This window comes from Antechinus flavipes, chromosome 1, assembly GCF_016432865.1.
Source record: "Antechinus flavipes isolate AdamAnt ecotype Samford, QLD, Australia chromosome 1, AdamAnt_v2, whole genome shotgun sequence".
NCBI lineage: Eukaryota > Metazoa > Chordata > Mammalia > Dasyuromorphia > Dasyuridae > Antechinus > Antechinus flavipes.
This window is the reverse complement of record NC_067398.1, coordinates 251,222,131-251,246,799: the sequence shown is the minus strand read 5'-3', so window position 1 is coordinate 251,246,799 and position 24,669 is coordinate 251,222,131. Positions and strand designations below refer to the sequence as shown.

Below are 24,669 nucleotides of genomic sequence, written 5' to 3'. Positions count from 1 at the left end.
GTCTCTTTCCTCAAGAGGGATGGATTGCTTACCTTCTGGAGTGGAGAAATCCTAAGCTAATTGACTAAGATGGAGAGAAAGTAGGAAATAGATGAACATGGATAATTATGGATGAGTTTTTTCTCCCCAAACTAGGCCAAGGACAATCTTAATTTTTGTAATAGGTCACATGTCATGAGATCTGCCACCTGATTGGCTTGGGAAATTGCCGCTGGCTGAGCTGCATCATGCAGGGAGTCCTGAGTTTGGACGAGGCCCTCCTCCGGCCCCTGGACCTTTGCCCAATCTGCCTCCGGAAGCTGCAGCATTTCATTGGATTCAAGCTCATTGAGCGATACAAGGTGAGTGATGGTACTCTTGATGCCCATGAGGAGATAAAAATTAAAAGATTGATCAAGAAGAAGGGGGAACAAGCCCATTGGCTCCATGAGTGCATCATGTACTCCAAGAAAACACCTAATGACACTGAACATCTGTTCTTTCCCATACAAAGCTCACAGGTGAACATGGATTTGCTCTCCTGTTACTTAGAATATATTTCTTACATGACATACATATACAGTTATTGTTATAATATTTTTTGTTATTGTTCAGTTGTGTCCAATGATTCATGACTCCTATGGACTACAGCCACCAGACCCAGTCCATGGGTTTTTCTTGGCAAAGATATTGGAATGGTTTTCCAATTCTGTCTCCATTGGATTAAGGTGAGCAGAGTTTAAGTGACCTGATCTGAGTAAGTGTCTGACGTTACAGCTGAACTCAGATCTTCCTGAGTCTCAGGGCTAGCACTCCATTCACTCTGCCACCTAGCTCCCTATGTTGCACCTAAATGTTAGCTATTGTTAGCTAAAAGGTGATGTGTGGGGGAAGGCACTAGCAAAATAGGGAATAATTCCCCACATAGGAGGTAGCATTTGAGTTGAGACTGGAAAGAAAATAGGAATTCTGAGAAACTGAGATGTTGAGGGAGGACATTCCAACTCAATGCAAGAGCCCAAGGGCCCTTTTTATGTCTGAGAACAGGAAGAAAGCCAGAAATCTGCAGATCATTCCTCAACTCCCATTTTAGCCAATAGTGCTGCCTACCTTACTTCATACCAGGTTACTCACAAAAATCAAAATGGGTACATTTGAGATTCAGCTTCTCTTCTGTTCCTGCCCATTTTCTTAGGGAAGGAATATGCTTTTATATAAGATAGCAAAAAAGCAAATGAGGAGAATCATTGGATAATCCGCGAACTGGATAATTAGGAGATATGCATATACATATACATGATTCAGAAGATTTAGCCTCATGACTTTAAGGTCAGATGGAAGTTCTGAGCTAATCTACTCAGCCAGGAATGTCTAGAGGAGGCTTTTCCCCAGGGGATAGAGGCTGGAGAACATGCTGAAAAGCCGAATGGCTGGTAAGTTCCCTGTCTAGAGGGATGATATCACGAGTTCAAAGTAGTCTTATTTCGGCCAGGGTAGTTTTCTGAGACACTCATGACCATCCTACCCTATAATGGGTATTGGTATTCCTTTGTAACCTGGCACCTCAGCAGTACTTTCAGAACCTATATGTCAAAGTGATATGTCAAAGTAAGAGCATTAACATTCAAGGGACTCTCCTGGGCCAAAGGTGAGAATAAATAGATTTCTGATCCCCACCTCAGAACTGTCAGTGACTTGACTTTCTCAGGGGAGAAGCGCAAATTGGTCTGATGCCATTTTTATGATTTCACTTGATAGACCAGCCTACTCCCAAACACTAGGTCAAGAGGGAAGATGTTCCCATGGAGATAATTTTCAGTGAGAATAACACCAATTTATTTCTTCAGAAGAGGCACAAAACACTTCAACATTTCATGTAATTCATTCCATACCTGTATGTTATAAATACTATAAGAGATGAAACTTTCAAGGCCAGGCTGAGAAATTCAGAGAAGAGAGATGTTTTTATCAGATGTGATCGAGGAAAGCTTTGTGGAAGGGATGATGCATGCTGAATCTTAAAGGATAAGTAGAATTCTGATGGGTGGAAATTGTAGGGTGAGGAAGGAAGAATAGAACGCAATATCCATACATGGGACAGAAGATAGGCATGAGGAATGGTCAATAGCCTAGTTTGTCTGGAACAAGGCAAATTTTGGTAATGACAGAGTATGGGTGCAATCAAGGGATACTTTATTTTTTTTTAAGTTTTTTATTTTCAAAACATATACATAGATATTTTTCAATATTCACTCTTGCAAAATGTTATGTTCCAGATTTTTTCACCCTCTCTTCCCCTCACCCCTGCCCCTAGATGGCAAGTAATCAAATATATGTTAAACACGTACAATCCTTCTATATATATATCCACATTTTGCACAAGAAAAATGAGATAAAAAAGAAAAAAATCACAAAGAAAAAAAAGTGCAAGCAAACAACAACAAAAAAGTGAAAATACTATGTCAAAATCCACACTCAGTTCCAACAGTCCTGAGTGCAGATGGCTCTCTCCATCACAAGATCATTGGAACTAGCCACATCTTTCAGAATTAATCATTGTATAATCTTGTTGCTGTGAACCATATTCTCTTGGTTTTACTCACTTCACTTAAATGAAGTTAAGTCTCTCCAGGTCTCTCTGAAATCATCCTGCTGATCATTTCTTGTAGAACAACAATATTCTACAATATTCATATACCATAACTTATGCAGCCATTCTCCAACTATTGGGCATCCACTCAGTTTCCTTGCCATTACAAAAAAGGCTGCTACAAACATTTTTGCACATGTGGATCTTTTTCCTTTTTTTAATGATCTCTCTGGAATATGCAGCCAGTAGAGACATTGCTGGATCAAAGGGTATGCAGTTTGATAGCCCTTTGGGCATAGTTCCATATTACTCTCCAAAATGGTATGATCAGTTCACAACTCCACCAACAATGTATCATGTCCCAGTTTTCCCACATCCCTTCCAACATTCATCATTATCTTTTCCTGTCATTTTAGTAAATCTGAGAGATGTATCTCAGAGTTGTCTTAATTTGCATTTCTCTAATCAATAGTGATTTAGAACATTTTTTCATATGACTTAGAAAAAGTTTCAATTTCTTCATCTGAAATTTGTCTGTTCATATCTTTTGACCATTTAACAACTGGAGAATGACTTGTAGTCTTATAAATTTGAGTCTATTCTCTATATATTTTAGAAATGAGGCCTTTATCAGAATCTTTGGTTGTAAAATTTTTTTTCTCTAGTTTACTGCTTCCTTTCTAATCTTATCTGCATTGGTTTTGTTTGTATAAAAACTTTTTAACTTAATGTGATCAAAATTATCCATTTTGCATCTCATAATTTTCTCTAGTTCTTCTTTGGCCACAAATTCCTCTCTTCTCCACGGATCTAAGAGGTAGACTATCCTTTGTTCTTCTAATTTGCTTATACTATCATTTGTCAAAATCTTGAACCCATTTTCACCTTATCTTGATATAGAGTATTAGATATGAGTCAATGCATAGTTTCTGCCATACTAATTTACAATTTTCCTAGCAATTTTTGTCAAAAGTGAGTTTTTATTAAAGGATATTTTAGGACCATTAGCTCTTAACCTTTTTTTGTGGCATGATTTTTTGGGTAATCTGGTGAAGCCTATTGATCCCTTCTCAGCAGAATATTATTAAAAGCATAAAATACTGGTAACAAATAAAACATAATTATATTAAAATTTAGTTACAATATTTAAAAACCAAGTTCTCAAACCCCAAGTTAAGAATATCTTGCTTAGTATATATTAATTATATACTATTGGCAATAACATATAGAATAGATTCGAGTGTGGACAGAAAAGAAATAAAGTAGCTAGGTAGTGCAGTGGATAGAAAGCTGTACCTGGTATCAGGAAGACTCATCTTCCTGAGTTCAAATCCAGCCTCAGATACTTGCTAACTGTGTTACTTTGGCAAGTCACTTCACCCTATTTGCCTCAGTTCCTCATCTGTAAAATGAACTGGAGAAGGGAATGGCAAACCACTGCAGTATCTCTGTCAAGAAAACTCCAAATGTAAACTCCAAATGTGGGGACATTACTAAAGTAAATGAACAACAAAGAAAATAAAAATAATAATTTTAGCATTTCATATTTATATAGTGCTTTATAACTTACAGAGTGTCTTCATGAAGGTTCTTTGAGGTAACTAGAATAAGAATTCTATTTCTATTTTATAAGTGGAAAAAGTCCAGAAAGCTACAAATCGAGGATTGAAATTTAGAAAAGGTTGAGGCTTCATCTACAGAGAGGTAATAGTAGAAGTGGATAAAGATCATCTAGGGGGAGACCACTTATCATGACCCATTATAAGCTCAGTTGCTAACTGAGAGGCAGGGCTTCACAAGTCTGAACCTTCATTGGATCGGGAAGTTTGCCCACAATGGCAGTGGGGAAGGAGGCTTATGTACAAACCTAGGCTCTTCCATCCTTATAAAACCATGACTTGATCTTATTATTCCCTTAGCTATCATCCTGTATCTTCTTCCTAGACCTCTTCTATTTCTACACTTCCCAATAATAACAATATTTCTCTACAACATTATCCCTTGCACTCACTTCTATTCCAACTTTTACCCTCCCTCTCTCCACTCCCTTTCCCAGATGGCAAGCAGTCCTTTACATTTAAATATGTCGCAGTATATCCTAGATACAATATATATGTGTGCAGAATCAAACAGTTCTCTTGTTGCACAGGAAGAATTGGATTCAGAAGGTAAAAATAACCTAGTAAGAAAAACAAAAATGCAAACAGTTTACATTCATTTCCCAGTGTTCTTTCTTTGGATGTAGCTGCTTCTGTCCATCATTGATCAATTGAAACTGAGTTAGATCTTCTCTTTGTCGAAGAAATCCACTTCCATTAGAATACATCCTCATACAATATCGTTGTCGAAGTGTATAATGATCTCCTGGTTCTGCTCATTTCACTTAGCATCAGTTCCTGTAAGTGTCTCCAAGCCTCTCTGTATTCATCCTGCTGGTCATTTCTTTTCTTTTCTTTATTTCTTTATTTATTTTTTATGTATAATTTGTTCTTTATTTTTTTTTTTTATTTAATAATTACTTTATATTGACACTCGTTTCTGTTCCGATTTTTTTTCCCTCCCTCCCTCCACTCCCTCCCCTAGATGGCAAGCAGTCCTTTATATGTTGGATATGTTGCAGTATATCCTAGATACAATATATGTTTGCAGAACCGAACAGTTCTCTTGTTGCATAGGGAGAATTGGATTCAGAAGGTAAAAATAACCCGGGAAGAAAAACAAAAATGCAGATAGTTCACATTCGTTTCCCAGTGTTCTTTCTTTGGGTGTAGCTGCTTTTGTCCGTCGTTTATCAATTGAAACTCAGGTTTCTTTGTCAAAGAAATCCACTTCCATTAAAATATGTTCTCATACAATATCTTGTCATGTGTATGATGATCGCCTGGTTCTGCTCATTTCACTTAGCATCAGTTCATGTAAGTCTCGCCAGTCCTCTCTGTATTCATCCTGCTGGTCATTTCTTACAGAACAATAATATTCCATAACATTCATATACCACAATTTACCCAACCATTCTCCAATTGATGGGCATCCCTTCATTTTCCAGTTTCTGGCCACTACGAACAGGGCTGCCACAAACATTTTGGCACATACAGGTCTCTTTCCCTTTTTTAGTATCTCTTTGGGGTATAAGCCCAATAGAAACACTGCTGGATCAAAGGGTATGCACAGTTTGATAACTTTTTGGGCATAATTCCAGATCGCTCTCCAGAATGGCTGGATTCGTTCACAACTCCACCAACAATGCATCAGTGTCTCAGTTTTCTCTGCATCCCCTCCAACATTCATTGTTATTTTTTCCTGTCATCTTAGGCTATGCACAATTTTATTGCCCTTTGGGCATAATTTCAAATTGCTCTCCAGAATGGCTGGATCAGTTCACAACTCCACCAACAATGCATTGGTGTCCCAGTTTTCCCACATTCCATCCAACATTTATCATTATTTTTTCCCATCAATCTTATAGATGTGAGGTGATACCTCAGAGTTGTTTTAATTTGTATTTCTCTATTCAATAGTAGTTTGGAATATTTTTTCATGTGATTACAGATAGCTTTAACTTCTTCATCTGAAAATTGTTTTTTCATATCCTTTGACCATCTTGGGAATGACTTGTATTCTTATAAATTTGACCTATTTCTCTATTTTAGAAACAAGGTCTTTATCAGAAACATTGTCTATAAAAATTGTTTTCAGCTTTCTGTTTTTCTTTTAATTTTGGTCCTATTGGTTCTGTTTGTGCAAAACTTTCTTAATTTAATGTAATCAAAATTATCCATTTTGCATTTCATAATGTTTTCTATTTCTTGTTTGATCACAAATTCATCCCTTCTCCAAAGATCTAACAGGTAAACTATCCCTTATTTTTCTAATTTGCTTATAGTATCAACCTTTATATCTAAATCATGAACCCATTTTGACCTTATCTTAATATATGGTGTTAAGATGTTGGTCTATCTCATCTCTTTTCTGGAGGCAGCAATTTTTTCACTACTGAATTCAATGGCCAGGGCAACTGGATGGCTCAGTGAATAGAGTACCAAGCCTTGGAGTGAGAAGGACCTGAATTCAAATCTGACTTCATATATTTAACACTAACTATGTGACCCTGGGCAAGACACTTAACCAACCCCAACTGCCTCACAAGATAAATAAATAAGTAAATAATTTAAATTCAATGGGTTTTTCCACTTCTTCCTTGCTTGGCTTCTCTGTGGCTTTTAATACTATTTACCACCACTCCTGGCCACTTTTTTCTCTTGGGCTTTGTAACATTTTTCTCTTCTGATTTGCCTTTCTGTCTGACTGCTCTTTCTCCTTCTTATTTATTTATTTTGGATTATCCTCTTCCTCCCATCCATTAAATGTGGCCATTCTCCAAGACTCTTATCTTCCTAGATCTTCCTCTCTCAGTTAGTTGGCTAAGTGGACAGCATGTGGGATAGAATGTTAGAATCAGGAAGAGCTAAGTTCAAATACTGCCTCAGCTAATAATTGTGTCACTGTGGTAAGTGTCATTTAACCTCTCTGTGCCTCAGTTTCCTTATTTGTAAAATGGGGTTAATACTAGCATTCAATTCACAAGGTTGTTGTGAGGAAGAAATGAGATAACACACATAAAGTGCTCTGCAAATTTTAAAATGCTATATAAATACCAGTGAATATATCTTATGGTCTCATCAGTTTCCAAGGGTCCAGTCATCAGTTCTATGTCTTAGAGTTCAAATCTACATATCTAGGTCTAGTCTTTCTCTGAGATTCTAGCCTAAGTTACTTACAACCTGCTGGATGTTTTTATCCTAATGGTCCATTAATATCTCAAATGGAACATATTTCCTCCTAAATCCATAGCTCCTCCAAACGTCCCCATCTCTGTTAATGATGCACCTATCTTTTCATCTATGTGTGTGTTTGTTTGTGTATGTGTTTGCATGTGCAAAATAAAATCCTGCTCCTATCTTTCTAATCACTCATGCTCATAAGCTTAGATTCATGTTTGCCTCTTCCTGCTCCTTCACTGGCCAAACAAGGCTTGATCACCAGCCAAGCCTTGACAATTTTAGCTCCTTGACATCTCTTGGATCTGTCCTCTTTCCCCCATTCACACAGCCCAGACCCTAGGTCACCTAAAATACCAGAGTAACAGCAACTAAAATTTATCCATCTCCTTAGTTAAAAAAATCATCAGTGGCTCCCTGTTGCCTCTTGGATAAAATATAAATAAACTCATCACCTGAGTGTTGAAGGTCATCTATAAACTGGTTCTTTCCAATTCTATTTCATTTTATTTTCCTTTACACATTCTCTGTTTCAGGCAAACTGACTAGCTAACTATTTCCTGTACCTGACCTTCCAATTCCTTCTTTTTCATTCACAGGTCTAGAATGAGCTCCTTCTCTTTATAGAATTCCTTGTTTTCTTCAGAGTCCATCTTAGGTGCCCTAAGAGTAGCTCTGCTGCACATAGCTGCCAAGTTGACCATTTGCCGCCATTTGCCAAGTCCATGCCAGGGTCTTTCATCTGAATTTAGTGCTATAGAGTAGGAAACACAATTGCCAAATACTGAGGGACCAAAAGTATTAATTAATTTGCCAGTCTAGGCACAAAGAATAATAGAAGATACAAGGAGGGCAGCCTGTGGAACATGAAGGGACAGAGCCACTTTCTTGCTCAAGAAATGCTGGGATAATTGCTTTTCAAGTCTACCTTCCCTGAACTCCATTAAGGAACCAACATGAGTCCCAATCATATGGAGAACAGAACCTTTGGAAATGGTCAGCATTTATGAAGAAAAGGCATCACTGAAGGAGAGAGGAAGGAGAAGTGCTAATAAAAGTCTAATTGGAGAGTTGGCAACATGGTAAAATACTACAGGGCAATCAAGGAGGTAGCTAGGTTGTGTGGTATGCAGTTTCAGACACTTACTAGCCATGTGGCCAGAGGCAGTAACTAATCTCCATTTCTCTTTTTCTTAGTGCCTATACCACAGAACAGATTAGAGGATCAGATAAGATAACATTAAGTACTTTGCAAACCTTAAGCTACAGAAATGCTAGCCATTATTATTATAAAAAAGGACCAAAGAAGAAGTCCTAGATGGAAGCCAGATTATAGGTATTTGAGGAAGTAATGGAGGTAAGAAGTATACTGAGAATGTCATAAAATCCTAGATTTGGAACCAGAGCTTCAGGCCTTCAGAGGCTATTTGGTCCAAACATCTTAATTTACAGATGAAGAAACTGAGATTTTAGAAATTAAGTGGCTTGCACAAATTCACACAGGTAGTAATGAACAGAGCTAGAATTTTAAACTATATTCTCAGACTCCACATTCAAAGCTCTTTCTTTCTATTGCTTCATAGAAGTAAAGAAATACTGGAATTGAAGTCAGAATTTTTTTTTTTTTTTTAAGTAGGAAGATCAGAACTTAAAAAGCAGAGGAAATAGAGCCAGTGGAAGATTTTGAAGATAAAAGTGAATAACTTAGGCAGAACATTTTGTCAACAGGGTCCCCAGCTGATTTCACTGAAGAAACCTAAGGAGATGACAAGCCCCAGAGATTTTTATGTATAAACAGAAAAGTTTAAAAGGCAGTTTTATGAAGATTTCATTTGAGGGTCAATCTCTCATCCAAGAAATGTTTTCATTTTACTCTTGTCCTCAACCTTTGAGCAGAAAGAAAGGTTAGACACACAACTCTGCTCACTGTGTCCTATTTTTACTTTTATTTGGGGAATCTTACTTCTGTGAGCTTCAGTTTTCTCATCTGTAAAACAATGGATAGCCCCCTAATATTCTTTTCTTTCCTGTTGTCTCACCGTTCACATGATTATTATCACAAACACTCTCAGGGAAACTCAGATAATGCTAAGTTGTACAATTTATAAAATGTCTACTGTATGCAGAACTCTAGGTTAGTTGACTGGGGAAATATAAAAAGGTCAATCATACATAATTTTTGGCTTTAAGGAACCTCCAGTGTAATGCAAAAAAACTCTGAAATTTGGATCTGTCACTGTCTACCTAGAAATATCTACAACATGCCCTCTTAAGGAGAGAAGAGAGAAGGGATAGGGGAGAAATCAAGAATGCATGGAGTCATCTGTAATGAATTCATGGACTTAACCCATTTTCCATTTAAGAGATTAGCTTCATTATGACAAAGCTCCTAAAGAACTCACAATTAATAAAGGGAAAGGTGCCATAAGTTCCCCAGCAGAATTTGCGATTAACAGGAAACAGGGAAGACCAAAATTTTATAAGATACAAAATAACCTTGAGGATTTACATCTAAAACTTGGCCTTAAGATTGTATACAGTAACTATGGGGGTCAAAATAATCTTGCCAATGAAAGAAATTCAATGAGAGTCCACTTTTATTTATGAGGGTTCACATTTAGCCAAGGCTTATTATGTGCCAGGCACTGTGCTTAGAGCTGGGGATACAAAGATGGGCAAAAGACTATTTTGCCTGACAGTGTAATGGGAGAGACAGCATCCAAGCATCTGTGCACAAATAAGATATTGACAGGATAATTGGAAAAAAAATCAACAGACAGAAGGCACTAAGTTAAGGAGAACTGGACTCTTGCAGGGGAAGCAAGCTGAGATTTGAGAGAAGCCAGGGGAACTAAGAGGCAGAAGAGAAGAACGAGAGTGTTCAAGGCAGGGGAGACAAGCTCATGAAATTGGCTGTGTGAGCAACAGCAAGGAGGTTAGTATTAATTCACAGAAAATGTAGGGGACAGTAAGGAGTGTAATAAGACTGGAAAGGTGGTAAGGGGCTAAATTATGAAGGGATACAAATCAAACAGGGGATTTTATGTTTGATCCTGAAGCAACAGGGAACTACCAGAATTTATTAGAGGGATGTTAGGATCATGCATGTTCTTTAGGAAGATCACTTGGACAGCTGAGTGGGAAAAGAATTGCATGGGAAGCAAGGAGACCACCTCACAGTCCACTGTAGTAGTTCAGGGTGATGTGAGCCTGCATCAGGATGGTGACAGTGTCAGAGGAGAGAAGGGGATATATGTGAAAGATGATACAAAGGTAAAATCAATAGGTCCTGGCAGTAGACCTGATGTGGGGAGAAGTGGAAGGGAGGAGGGGAAGATGATACCTAGAGTGGGAGTGTGGGTGACTGGGAAGATGGTGGCTGCCTTCATAGTAGTTGGGAAGGACAGAGAACTTTGGGAGGAAAATAATAAATTCAGTTTTGACCATCTTGAGTTTAAGATGTCTTTGGGACATCCAGTTCCATTGTAAAACTGTTGAGGTTGGGAAGGGGGATCCCAAAAGTTTGGGGCCCAAACTAGTGTCGTGAGGTATCTCAAAAGTTTCCTGAGGCAGATTCCAAAGCAAGAAGATTTAGGATTACTGACTTATTGTTAGAATAGAAGGCTCCCCTTCCCTCCAAGTCAGGGGACCACAGAATCAAAGCTGTTGGAGATGTGAAACTGGAGGTCAGCAGAGAAGTTAAGTAAGTTTCAGAGTTGTGTGCATAGAGATGAGAATTGAAACTGTGGTTGCTGATGAGATCACCAAGTGAAATAATCCAGAGTAAGGGAAGAGGGTCCGGAATAGGGTTTGGGGAGATGACCCCTACTAGTAAGTATGAGCTGAATGAAGATCCATTATAGGAGACAGGAGAGATCAGATAGGTAGGAAAAGAGTATAAGCTGAATGAAGATCCATTATAGGAGACAGGAGTGATCAGATAGGTAGGAAAAGAACTAGAAGGGTCAGAAAAACTCAGAGAGGAGAGAATATCAAGAAGGGGGTGATGAACAGTGTCAAAAGTTGTAGGAAAGTCAAGAGGGATAGGGACTAAGAAAAAAAAATCATTAAATTTATCAATTAAGAGATTAGGGAAAAAGGAAAAAGAATATGATTAAAATGGTGATGGCCAAGAAATTGAAGGGATTACCTGTCAATTGAGGAATGGCTAAACAAGTTGTGGTATATGATTGTGATGGAATATTGCTACAATATGAGAAATAATCACCTCAATGGTCTGAGAAAAACATGAAAAGGTTGCATGAAATAATGAAGAGCAAAAAGAACCAAAAGAACATTATGTAAATAATAGTAATATTAAAAATGATTTTGAGCAAATAAGTTATTTTGTCTATTATAAATGCTCAAAATAATTCTAAGGGACATATGAAGAAAGATATTATCAGCATTCAGAGAAGAAAGTGATAAGCAGAAGTATGTGTAGAATAATTTTATATATATATGTGTGTGTGTGTGTGTGTGTGTATGTGTGTGTCTAATGGTAGCTTCCCCAGGGGAAAGGGAAGAAAAAATAAATTTGCATGGTAATTTTATTGTGTATTTGAAAGGAATAGCAAGTTGTGCATGGTAGTTTTGCAGTTTCATGTACAATCATCATTTTTATTGTACTATATTATGGAAATGCTTTTTTTATTCCATAAAATTAAGAAAAAAAAGAACACATCAAATTTCTGGAATGCTCTTCTTCCTCATCTCTGTCTCCTGTTTTCTTCAAGTCCCATTTAAAAGTTCCACCTTTTATAAGAAGATTTTCCCAATCTTCCTTAATTTTACTGCTTTCCCTCTGCTGATTATTTCCAATTTATTTTACATATATCTTGTTTGAACACATTTGTTTGCATTTCGTCTCCTCCATTAATCTTTTTTCTAGCCATTGCCTATAATAGCCAATGTTTATTGACTGACTGATTCAGAGTATTTGCCTCAAATACTACTGATATTTAGGCATCGGGTAAGTGGTTTCAAAGAGAGAAAAAGCACTCCAGAGGAAGATCAAGAAACCTAGAGGAAGGAGGAAAACAAAACTACAGGGTTAGCGCTTGTTTGAGAAGGGCGAAATATTCTTCAATGTAACCTCCAGGTTTGACGTTTCAGTTTGAATGTAATCATGCTGCCCTCTGCTGTTAGCAGAACAGATTACCTCCATGCCAACTGATGAAAAATATTTCACTATAGGAAACTATGTAATTAGGAATTACTCCTCTTCCCGAGTTCAAATGTGACCTCAGACATTTACTAGCAGTGTGACTCTGGGCAAGTCACTTCACTCAGTTTGCCTTAGTAAGCTGGAGATGGATGGCAAAGCATTCCAGTATTTTTGTCAAGAAAACTCCAAATGGGAATCACACAACTGAATAAAGAACAACATTGAAAACTAACACACTTACTATACTTAAGCTAGTTGTGGTAGCTTTAACATTTTAAATTTTAAAATGAGGTTATTGGCCATCTGCAAACTGGCACTTAGGACTTGTCCAGATATAAAGAAAATCTTGATTAAGAATTTAAAATATATGTAAAAAATTTTAAAGCTTCAAATAAAAAAATGTTAAAAATAAATAAAATGTCATTCAGTTTTTAAAAATTAGACTTATTCACTGGTGTTTAAATTATTTTCAATTAAAAACATTTTAAAAGTAATCTTTAATATTTTAAAAAGTCCTGTATCATACACACAGGCAGCTTCCCATCTGTTAACCTGAGGCTATGTGGAGCCATATGGTTCCCAAACATGGGCCTATATGTGTACTGCTAAGAACATGGAGACATTATTATGGCCATATATATAGAGGCCATAGATGAGAAACTAGCTGGGGAGAACATTTTTCTGTCTATTTAATGTGCATGCTACAATCGGAGAGCAACAAAGAAAAATGAACTATTTATCTCTTATAGAAGAGTGCAGGGCGACTTGGGGAAAAGCAAATAAGAGTTAGCTTCCTCCCCCTTCCCCTTTTAAAGCATAACTAGATGATCACATAGTGATCTGATGTGGAGTGAAAAGGCTAGGATTAGGAAAGCTACTATCAAAGTGTGCTAATAGATAGTCCATATCCTAAAGCCATAACTACAGTTGGAAATGGGAGCCTCTGCTTTAAAGAGGAAGAAGGACATGTGAAGAAGGGCAGATGAGTCAGGTATCATACATAGCCCCATCTTCAGAATATTAAGGGTTTCACTGTACAAATTCAATTTAATTTATTTCTGCAAGCATTTATTAAGCATCTAATATGTACAAGACACTGTGCTGGGCCGGGGGTACCAAAAATGAAACTTATTGCATTTAATATTAGATGTTTTTCTGATATGTTGATTAGTTTTGTTGAGTGTTTTTTCCTTCTTTTATCTCTCAACCCTTTATTTTTTCTCTTTACTATTAGGGTATAAAGGAGGTATAAAATACATCAGGAAATATAAATGATGAAAACAAAAGATATCAATATAATTTTATATTAAAAAAAACTTAGTCCCTGTCCTCAAGTATTTTACATTCTACTGTACAAACTATAAACTAAGTAACTCGATTTAATTTCTGTGTGTTGGAGGTAGAGACAAATGTGTATTTCTGGCCTCTAGATTTGTGATATGGCTGACCAAAGCTCACAAGCCATAAGCTAGAGATCTTGTTTCTCTTTACAATCCAGACAGCTCAAGATACTCCAGTCTCTTCCTTTCCTCTCAGTATGCATAAATCATTGCAGAGGAATAGCAAAAAGGGTTCTCAGAGGAGGAGGGAAGTATGACTTCTCTAGCCTCAGGGGACTGTGTTTGTGTGGGTGGGAGGAAAAGGGGTGTTGCAACTGTTCCAGCCTCAGCCCACTTTTGGGAAAGACAATGGAAGAGCTCTTGGTTTTCACAGCAGCCGAGTCATGCAGGAAAGGAAATGATGTAGGTACTACAAGGTTTGCTGCCCATTTGTATTTGTCCTAAGTGGTCTGGGAAATTTGTAACCCTCTTCTGAATTCTATAGCCACCTTTGCTCCATCAAGCTTGTCCTTTGTCATCAGGGTTACTCCTGGGCATTTTGGCAGTTACCATGGACACCATCTGGGGCTTGGCTTACTGCCCTTTGATGCTCATGGGAGCCCAGACAAAAGGTTGCAGTCATAATGGAGACAGACTACTCAGAAGGAAACAGTCTTCTTAGTTTTTTGTGTAGATCCATAGGAATTTTTAAAAATCAAACCTTTTTTTTTCAGTGAGGAAAAATCTATTTTTCTTCCTCTTCCTATTTAAAAAAAAAAAAGGAAACTAAAATTCTTATAACAATTAGGCATAATTCAGCAAAACAAATTCCTAAATGGATTGTCCAAAAATGTAGGTTGCATTCCATCTCCCGAGTTCATCACTTTTCTGTTAGCATGTGGGTAGGATGCTTTGTTATTTATCCTCTCATACACACTGATCCTAATTCGAGGTGAATTAATATGGAGAATTATGTCTTGGTTTCTCTCCTCACAGAAACTGTATGCTTGGATTCAAACTGTGGCCATGACATGGCCCAGTCAGGAGGCAGGAGACCTCTCTGTGTCTGAAGATGTCCTCCCGTTCAGCTCGGACTCGGGAATGGGTTGTGAGAATGACTCTGAAGCAGTCACAAGCCTGTCAGAGCCCCTCACCCCAGACACATGCAGTCATGCTTTCTCCATAGGGCAGGAACTCGAGCCTGAGGAGGGAATGTGCTCCCTGGCAGACCTGGACAGCCAACAACAGCTAGGAGACTCTTCTGGCTCTTCAGATATCATCAAAGAATATGAACTCTGGCTGGCAACTTGCATCTCTGCCCTAGAGAGGGATGTCTCAGAGGAAGAGCTGGCTGAAGTTGATGGGGCTGTGGATGCCCTTGCTAAGTGGGAGATGTTCACAGGGCAGCTCCCAGCCCCCAGAAAGGACTTGCCTTTCAGTAGAGACAATGTAGGGCTTCGAAAAGTCCTGGGGGACAAATTCTCTTCCTTAAGGCAGAAGCTGAGCACAAGAAAACTGTCCAAAGCTGAAACCTCCCCTTGTCGATGGAAGTGGGAAGACAATTAGTATAGTCATATCAGGCCTACCTTTCTTAACTCCCTTTTTGTTGAGAGTAGAAAAGAATTATCTTTTCCACTTGTCTTCCTCCCCTCTCCTCCCCTCCCCTCCCTTTCCCTCTGTTCTCCTTCCCTCCTCTCCCCCCAGGCTTTTCTTGAGCTCCATATTTACATACAAAATTGAGTTGAAAAGTAGATATCAATGGGATTCCATCCCTCCCTGCAAATGCCTATTCATATCAGATTACAGAATAAAATTTAATTTCTTCCATTTCCTTTACAGAATGACAGATCAATATTAGAAGGAATTCAGAGATCATTTAATCCAAATTTTACTCCTATTAAGAATCCTTCATCCATTCCCAAATAGTCTTTGCTCGACAAACTTAAAGTGAGGGGAAGCCCCTTATCTCCCAAGGCAGTCTGTTCCACTTTGGGGTGGTTTTAGTAGTTAGGAAATTTTAAACTCACTGATTTTATTCTGTCCACCTTTTTTTTCCCTCCCCTTTCTTCCCTTCTCCAAATCCTAACCCTAAACCTCAGAATTCCAGAAACTGAACTGAATTCAAATTGAGGTAATAAGTAAAGCGCCTTGTAGACCTTAAAGTGCTATATAAATGCCATTATTATTGTTATTATTATGATGTTATTGTTATTATTGTAACTGAATGCCACAGGAGATGAAGAGAGTTCTTGAGTCCCGAACTTCTGGAAATGTTTATAGCTTCTTAAACAAAGGTATCTGGGTGAGGAACTAGAAAAACAAATCTTATGGTCTGTCTTTTAGTGCCTCAGGTGCTGACCTACAATGGGTCAACATTTACATTTATTCTTAGGAGAAATCATATCTGCTCTCCAAATCTGGGGCTTCTTCTTTTGGGAAGCTGGAATCTCTCTGAGGGTGGAACATGGATTCCTCTCTCCTATTGCCAGCAGAGGGATCTGTGCCTGCAGCAATTGAAGGAAGGAAGTGGTTCAGTCAATCTCTCATTCCAGGCTGAGATTTTAGTACCCTCTGGGTCACTTTAGTTATTTATATCTAACAGCTCAAGAGGCTGATAGAATTTCAGGCAGGGAGTAACAGAGGGAATACACTGACTCCCTCCAGTAGCAAATTCACTCGGCATTCCAAGGCAGATAATAGGTGTCTCCACTCCCACAAATGGAGAAACTTCAGATTTTTTCCTTATCTATGATGCCTCCCTCTGTAAAGCAAAGCCAGTCTTAATGATCAGGACTACAATGGCAAATACTTCAATAAAGTATGTAATAATGTGCACCCCATGTAAATCCATGTGATTCTCAGGGAGGGTAACCAACTTCCACCAAAAAAACCATTTTTGTTTAAAAAAAATAATGATCTGGTAAGAATGTATCCAATGTAAACCCCTTCTTTCTTTTGTCCTTTCTCCTTCCTCTCTCCTTCCCTTTCTTCCTTTGTTCCTTCCTTCCTTCCTTCCTATCTTTCTTTTAACAGATTTTGTGGAGGAGATAGGAAAGGGATGATTTCAAAAAGAAATTTTGAAAGTACTGCAAGACTGACCCTCTTACTTCTATCCCCTTGAGACAGATGCCTGTAGTAACTTGTAGAACAGTGGTGATGAAAGAGCAACAGTGCGCTAGCTTTGAGTCTTAGTAATAGAATATACTAAAAGGGTAAGAACTGAGTCTTTTGATCAGAAGCTTTTCAATGTGGAAGAGTCAGAATGAGGAAGAGAAATCTCAATGCAGAGGGGCAAGAGCTCACAAAGTTCTTTTTGCAGGTGAATCTTGCCTCCAGTAAAACGCCAGGAAATGAATGCTGAGGGAAGTGATGTTATAATTCAAAAACACCATTAACATGTTCAAATTCATATTTCCCTTTTGTCTCATTGTCGATGAGGGCTCTTCAAATTAACAAAGAAGCAAAATTGAGCAAAGACAATATTATATATGACAGATACCATTGCTAGAATAGGAATACAAGAACACAGTTTTTCACCCTGGGTAGCCTACTGATGCTCCATTATTTTACCTATTTTCTGATTTCCTGATTTGTCTTCTGGGCAAAATGTCATGTATGATCATTACCAATGATTTCACCTCATCCATCAAATGGTTCACTTTCAGATAGGAAACAACTGATTCCATCAACTAGAATCATTCATTCCCAGTGATTTTTGAGAACAAATGAATAGCATCTGGAAGATGGTAAGAAGCAATAATCAATATATATTTAAAAAGGGGTCATTTCCCATCAGTCTTTGTTGCTTACTAAGAAAAGATTATAAAAATCCTCGGGGAGTAGAGCTTTTAAAATGAAGCATCTCAAAATCAATCCCCACTAACCTCATAAGTCTCAATTCCTGCTTTTGCTCATGCTAAAATCTTAAAATATTAAGAAAAAAAATCAGTTAACATGAACAAATATATTTGCTATTAAATTCACACCGTGCAAATTTCTCCCAAGTGTTTTAGGTCTATGATGGAATAGAAGCTAGACCTTATTTCTTGTGTGACCCTGTCCAAGTCCCTTAACTGATTTGGCTCTGTTTCCTCACCTTGCAAATGTGGGATTTGAATTATGGTGACCTCCAGAGGCCCTCCCAACTCTGAATCCATGATTCATGCCCATAAAATGGAGCTAAACTCAATATCACTTGCAGACATTAGTTTCCAAGAAACTAGAAGAACTGCATGAAATTGAATCATTTAGTAGCTTGTTTTCATTTTTATTCTTAAAAAAGGCCACTCTACCTAATTTTCTCATGTGATTGGCTAATAAAAGGCTTAAGACTTTCAAAGTATAGACATCCCTAGATGAATGATCTCCTTACCTTGGCCAATTCAACGGGCATATATTTTAATTGGATTGGCAATTGCCTAACTGGTACTTTGTCAGGATAGGTATGGGATAGGTACGAGACAAAGAAAAGAATACTGACTCCTGAGGATGCTATCATTTGCCAAGTCTAGAAATTCTGTGCAGAGAGGCACTTTTGATCTGCTAAGGAAGAGGCACCTTCCAGATTGGGAAGATAAAAAGAGATGGTATTGGAAGGGGAAGGTAATCTCCAGCATTTGAGTATGCTTGTAAGTGAGCATCCTCACTAATGCAGGAGGAGTGCAGCACAATGTGAAGAATTCAGGATTTGAAGTCAGAAAAATTGACTTTTCTGACATTAGATTCCCTTCAACTTTCTGTTCCTCTTATTCCTCACAGAATGAACGAGCTGGACTAGGTTACCTTTAAGGCCCTTTTCTTCCAACTGAGTCTATGATCCTATGAAAGGCACACTGTAGTTCTTGACTAAATTGGTCTAGCCCTGACAGGAGAGGAAACAGGACAGCAAAGAAGCTGTTGAATGAATTAAAAAGTTCAAAAGCAGTAAGGAAACCTGCAGCCACCTGGTTTTAAAGCAATCCCTCTCTTTCAGTCCCGTATTACTTGGTTTATGAGATTACTCAGAAAGCCTTTTGGCAGAAATGAGCAGACTGGGTGGGTGGCCAGGGTTTGGGGACAAAGATGCCAATGAAAATAAAACCCTGAGGAGCTCAGGCTTATTTGGTTTATTTATTTTAAGAGGGAGAGGTCCCCCCCAAAAGAATATTTATATCTTCATGAAGGCCAGAGAACGAGGACTTAGCATGGATGTCTCACAAACTTGTTCTTGAGAAGGCTTACATGTGGCTGTGATGAAACAAAAGTCTGCCTTATAAGCTTGCTATGTAAAAGCTACAGCAAGAGGCAAAGAAGTGGGATTTTGCTGCCTGGTTTCAGGACTAAAAAGAGACAGCAAAGTTTCACACTCCATTTTCCAAAAATGGCTTTCAATCACTTTGGCTACTCCAGAAACTGATAGTTAAAGAGACCAATTAGTCAGAATAGGGTTAGATTCAACCATGGTCTCATTCTAAATGGGGGCACCTATACAGATAGAAGCTTCTACTGCTTCAAAAAAGTCAAGGAAACAGCCAATTTTTGACACCCATAAAAACAAACAGGGCAGCCAAATATAAATGAAAATATGAAATATTATTTATAAATGCCTGTACATTTATAAATACACAAATTCATAAATTTATAAACAATATAAATTTATTATTTATAAATAAGCAAATGCAAAGTAATTTAGGAAATATCCTTTGCCATAAAAACCATATCTTCTGAGGCTATTAAAATGAGGAACTTGATATAACTGGTTAAGACCTTTCTTTTTATGTTACATAGCTAAATTTTTTTCATTTAAAAAATCCAATTTTCTCTCCTTCCCCCTACATACCACCATCTGTTTTCATCCCTCCTTCCCTACCTCCTCTCATCGAGGACAGGGAGAAGTAAACATCTGTAAGAAATACACAGAGTCAAGCAAAATTAATTTCTGCACTGGCTATGTCCAAAAAATGTCTCAATCTGCATAATGAATATGTCATCTCTATGTCATCATCTATGTTAGAAGAGTGGGAAAGTATACTTCAGTGGTTCTCTGGATTCATAGGTGGTCACTGTATTGATCAGAGTTCACAAATCTTTCAAATTTCAAATTTGCCTTTACGATGTTTTAATGTATAAATCATTCTCCTGGTTCTGCTTACTTCACATTGCATCAGTTTATCTAAATCTTCCCAGATTTCTCTGAAACTGTATTCTCATCATTTCCTATAGGCGCAATAAAATTTCATTATATTCATAAACAATAATTTATTCGGCCATTCCCCTAAAGTCATCCCTTTGGTTTCTACTTGTCATTACAAAAAGAACTGTTATACAAATATTTGTATATATGAGCCTTTTCCCTCATCCTTTAATCTCTCTGGGTAGAGACCTAATAGTAATAGTACTGGTGTGTGTTGTATAGTATTAATCTTAATTAAAGAGGATCTCTTCATCACCAATTCACCTATGTTCAAGTTTTAGGAGAATAAGACAATGAAAAGCATATAAGCTTATGGAAGAGACTTCTGTTAAAAAGGAACCTGTAGGATATGTAGAATATATTTCACCAGAGTTTTACAATAAGAACTAATGTTCATAAAGCTGATCATAAGACATGGCAAAATTCTTGAACACAAGGGATTAAATTACATCCCCTTGATTCCATTAAAGGGCTGGAATTAGAATAATATATCCAAGTAAAATCTGTAATAACAATTGTAACAATAACAAATTAAAAAGGATGTTCTGATTTACTGTTAACCAGAAAATTAATCAGAATATTTTTCCATTTACTTAAGTTGCATAAGGTTTCATTGTACTAGAATTGCATGCAACAGGAGCTTCAATAACTAAATGCTATTAATAAGCAATCTCTCTGTATTGAGACAATATCTGTGACATTTACAAGGGAGGTTAGATCTAACTGAAATCTTCCAGAATACTACTTATCTCTGTCCCTGCTTGGAAGCTGCCTCTGAATTTGATTGTATGTCTTTAACTTCTCAACAGAAGGCTGAGTTTTTCTCATTATGCTTTTTCTAACCAAGCCTTAAATTAAGAGTTGAATACAGTATTATACAGGCCGAGTTCAGTTTATATTCATCACATTGCAGTGTTTTAGATATGATACTAAAGTATAACTAGAAAAATGGTTGGGCTGGTCCCAAAGAGAGGGGCCAACTGATGGATGGCTCTAATGTTCCACTGATACCCAATCTATCTTTAAGAAATCTGGAGAAAAATTTCAACAGTGTTGAAAGGTTGAGGATTTATGGAAAACCATGGACAAGAGTCACACAAAAAGTGAAGACAGGAGTGAGATTGTGCCCTAGGCTACTTTCATTGAGGAAATCACAGGTCTGAATTCCAATGTGGTATTTCAAATTTCAGTGCCAAATATTTGGTATTTTTCATTTGGCTTTTCTCTTATTGAACTGGGGAGGGGGGGAGGGAAGATGACAAATTATCTTTCCCTGGTTAAAGAAAAGGAACCCAGAAAAGGGTCTATGGGAACTAGAGACTAGAATTTGGAGGCAAATGGATAAGGGATTGAAGTGTAAGGATGCTATATATACACAACTTGCAAGATATAATACCCAAGATGCACAAATGCTAAGAGGAAAAATAAACTCCATTTGCCTAACCTGCTGGGGTCTATTTAAAAGGAAAATGTTGGGAAGTTAAGAAGATGCTTTTTTTTTTTTTTTAAACTTAATATCCTATTACCCTGTCAGTTGAAATCCTATCTATTTTTGAAAGTCTAGGTATGGGTTTCATTCCTTTAACACAAAAATTGCTATCTACTGAATCTTGGGTTTTCAATAAATTATCTTGGATCAATGAATGAGTGTAATATACATCTTAGATGCTTGTTCATATTTCATCTAAGCCCATTTATCATAACTAAAATTTATGAAACACTTCAAAATCTAAGTTTTTTTTTTTTTTACATACATGATCTCATCTATGTCTGTATACATAATGGACAATACAAAAAGCTGAAAAATGACCATGTTGCCTGGATTCTATGCCTGACAACAGGATTTTGTAAACAGCAGCAGCAGGATATTTCTGCTCAGCAGAAATGGCAAGAAAGGTCAAAAGATAGGAAGTCAGAGTGGAATGAAAGAAGAAAACAAATATAGTGTAGACAAAGAGAAAGAATTGAGATCCAGGTCAAAGTTGCTCATGTCCAATTCCTACTAGCCCCACCTTCTATCACTTTATTTGAAGGCAATCAGTGAACATGATTATACCTAACTTGTAAAATCATGGAGGGTAGTGCTTTAAAAGACGGAACATAAGACATACCCCCTAGGCTTTAAAGAAAATCACTTATGGAAAGACTCACTTAAAACCTCATCTTAGCAAGGCTTTTAATGAGAAATCATGGTTGAAGGCCACCTGTTAAAAAAAACAGACTCTTTAACACAATAGCAGGCGATCACTGAATGGGTTTTCCTTTACAAGTGCAGTTCAGGGCTATCACTAGGATTTTGCATTTATACTTTTATTGATGCCTTTATTTTTATATATCTTTTTAAAATACAACCCTACTCTTCCTCCCCTCTCCTATTTGGTGAACTTTTCCCTGTGACAGAGGAAAAAGCCTCACAAAGGAAAAAAAAAGCATACTACAGATAATAGAGGTAATGTAAGGCAAGTTTAATAGATTTATAAAAATCATATATACAAAACACATTAACTAATCCACTGTAGCTATAAAATACACTTTTTACACTTCACAATATATATTTTAACCTAGTACACAGTATTTATTCATAAATTGAGACTTTATCACAGCAAAGTTGGCTGCCTACTGTGGATGCTGTTTTGGTGCTACATAGACACTTCCAAAATCAGAAGTCAGCTATGGTGCATTCACGTTATGCATCTCTTGGTATTCTTGTTTAGTATGTAAAAACGTTTATTTTAAAAAAAGTTTTCTCCTGTGAATACTTAAGTGTTAAGGCTAAACTGTCATCTTTTAATTCACCCCTTTTTGCAAGAATATTGTACAGTGCTCAGAGCAATGTGTGCGGTTGCATAGGAAATGCTACAAAACCAAAGCACCGACTGATAGGGTGAGTTAAGGACAGAGTGGCAATGAATAGAAGATGGAGCATATTAACACTGAATTTCCTGGCGAGAGTTGTGTGTCAACACCGAATAGCATGCCAGTCAACTTTATTTGGTTTGAATGGTGTTAAGAGAAAAAGCACATTATGCAAGTGTGCAAAGAATTCACATAATAGTTCAAAGTGTTATTATTAACAATTCTAATGTTCAACTGATTCAACGGAGAGCAAGTTAATAGTTTTCATTTACCCAGAAGACTTGTTAGCAACTATTGTAATCTACTGGGCAAAGTGAAAATTACCAGGGCAATGCACATTTATCCTGGAAGCTCAAAGATTCTTCAGGCTCGATGTGAAAACTACAGTAATGATTTATCATGGAACCTGTGAGAATCTATCAAACACATACTGAAATAATAGACACACACTTGTGCCAATCCATTTGCAAGTCAGTTTGGCAAATGTGCAACCAAACTCATATAAAACAGGCTAAATTTTAATTATGGTTTAATTTTCAGACTTCTGAGTGAGGTTCAACTTGAAAACTGAATTTCACAGCTTCTAGTATGAGCAAGTTTTCTTTGCTCATTATTCCCTTTTTAAAAAAGTATAAAAACTGCTTTGTGGTAAAAATCTTATATGTCATCACACAAAACTGTGTAAAAGAATTTTAAGTGGTCCAGTTTATTAGGGGATGTTTCATGAAAAAAATGTTCAAAGGAGATCTTGGCATTTTTAGCAATTCTGATTCATAGCAACTATCCAGCTGCTGAACTCTCCTAGGTTGTTTCAGTGAAAGGTACAGACCAACTCAAACAAAATTCTGCTTCAGGGTGGAGACTAAAATTTTAGGGAGCAGCATTTAGAAGAGGTCAGAAAATGGATCCTCCCTGTTGGATAGTTTGGCCTTTTCCCAGCAAGCCTGTTCTCAGAGGTAGATGTGCCTCTTCCTTTCTGACTGGGGTTATTCTAAAGTCAACTAGAAGTAAACCTTGGACTTCTGCCAAAACTGAGATTGTAGTAATTATTTATACAGTCTACTCAAAAAGCTCCATACCTCTTAACTACTTGGCATCAAATACATACTGAACAGCTTGCTATGTGTTCAGAGATGAATTTTTCTTTTGACTTCCAAGTCCATCAATATCACTTAGTTACAACTGGTCTCTCTCTCTCATGTACCTGGAGAAACACTGTCCAAAATAACCCACGCAGACAAAAGCTGGGGCTATTTGAAGCAGACCTCAGAGGACTTCTGAGAATCCTTAAGAAAACATAGCTCTGGGAATTTCCACAGGAAAACATCTACCTTGACTCTGAACTGCTGGGATTCTGTCCACTTGGGTGAAAAAACGTCAGCTTTTTAATTATTAAAATAAAGTGAATTCAGTGCTAATAAAAAAGGAGCCACAGTAACAGCATTGGGAACAGTAGCCCTTTATTTTTCTGAGAACAGGCCCAGGCCAGGAAAAAGAAAGCCTCCCCACAAATCACCAACTCAACAACTATTCTGCAGGGATTGATTTGGTTCTTTGGTCCACTGGCTTTTTTGCTGACAATACTAACAAATGGGGCTTGGGATTATTTTTTAAAGCTATCAATTGCTAAAGTATTGAGCTGCTTTGATTTCATTTAGAAATCCTAATTAAATAACAGTCCACAGTGAAAATTTGGGGCAACTCACTTAGGAAAACCAAAAAAGTGCAATGAATGGGAACGAGAACTATCTTCCAAAGAACTGAACACCCTTTCCAGCTTGCTCAGAGGATGTAACTGGATTTTCTGG

The 24,669-nt window shown here is 37.4% G+C and overlaps 1 protein-coding gene across 2 annotated transcripts in view; it reads left to right on the top strand.

Annotated features, from left to right (window-relative positions):
- AMZ1 (archaelysin family metallopeptidase 1) overlaps positions 1–22,347 on the top strand; it is a 56,189-nt gene extending 33,842 nt beyond the window's left edge. For both annotated transcript variants that reach the window (XM_052000084.1, XM_052000083.1), the window contains exons 6-7: positions 165–341; positions 14,830–22,347. In XM_052000084.1, coding sequence (XP_051856044.1) covers positions 165–341; positions 14,830–15,399 — 747 coding nt within the window. In that variant the 3' untranslated portion in view covers positions 15,400–22,347. The remainder of the gene's footprint in view (positions 1–164; positions 342–14,829) is intronic.
- Positions 22,348–24,669: the final 2,322 nt, after the last annotated feature.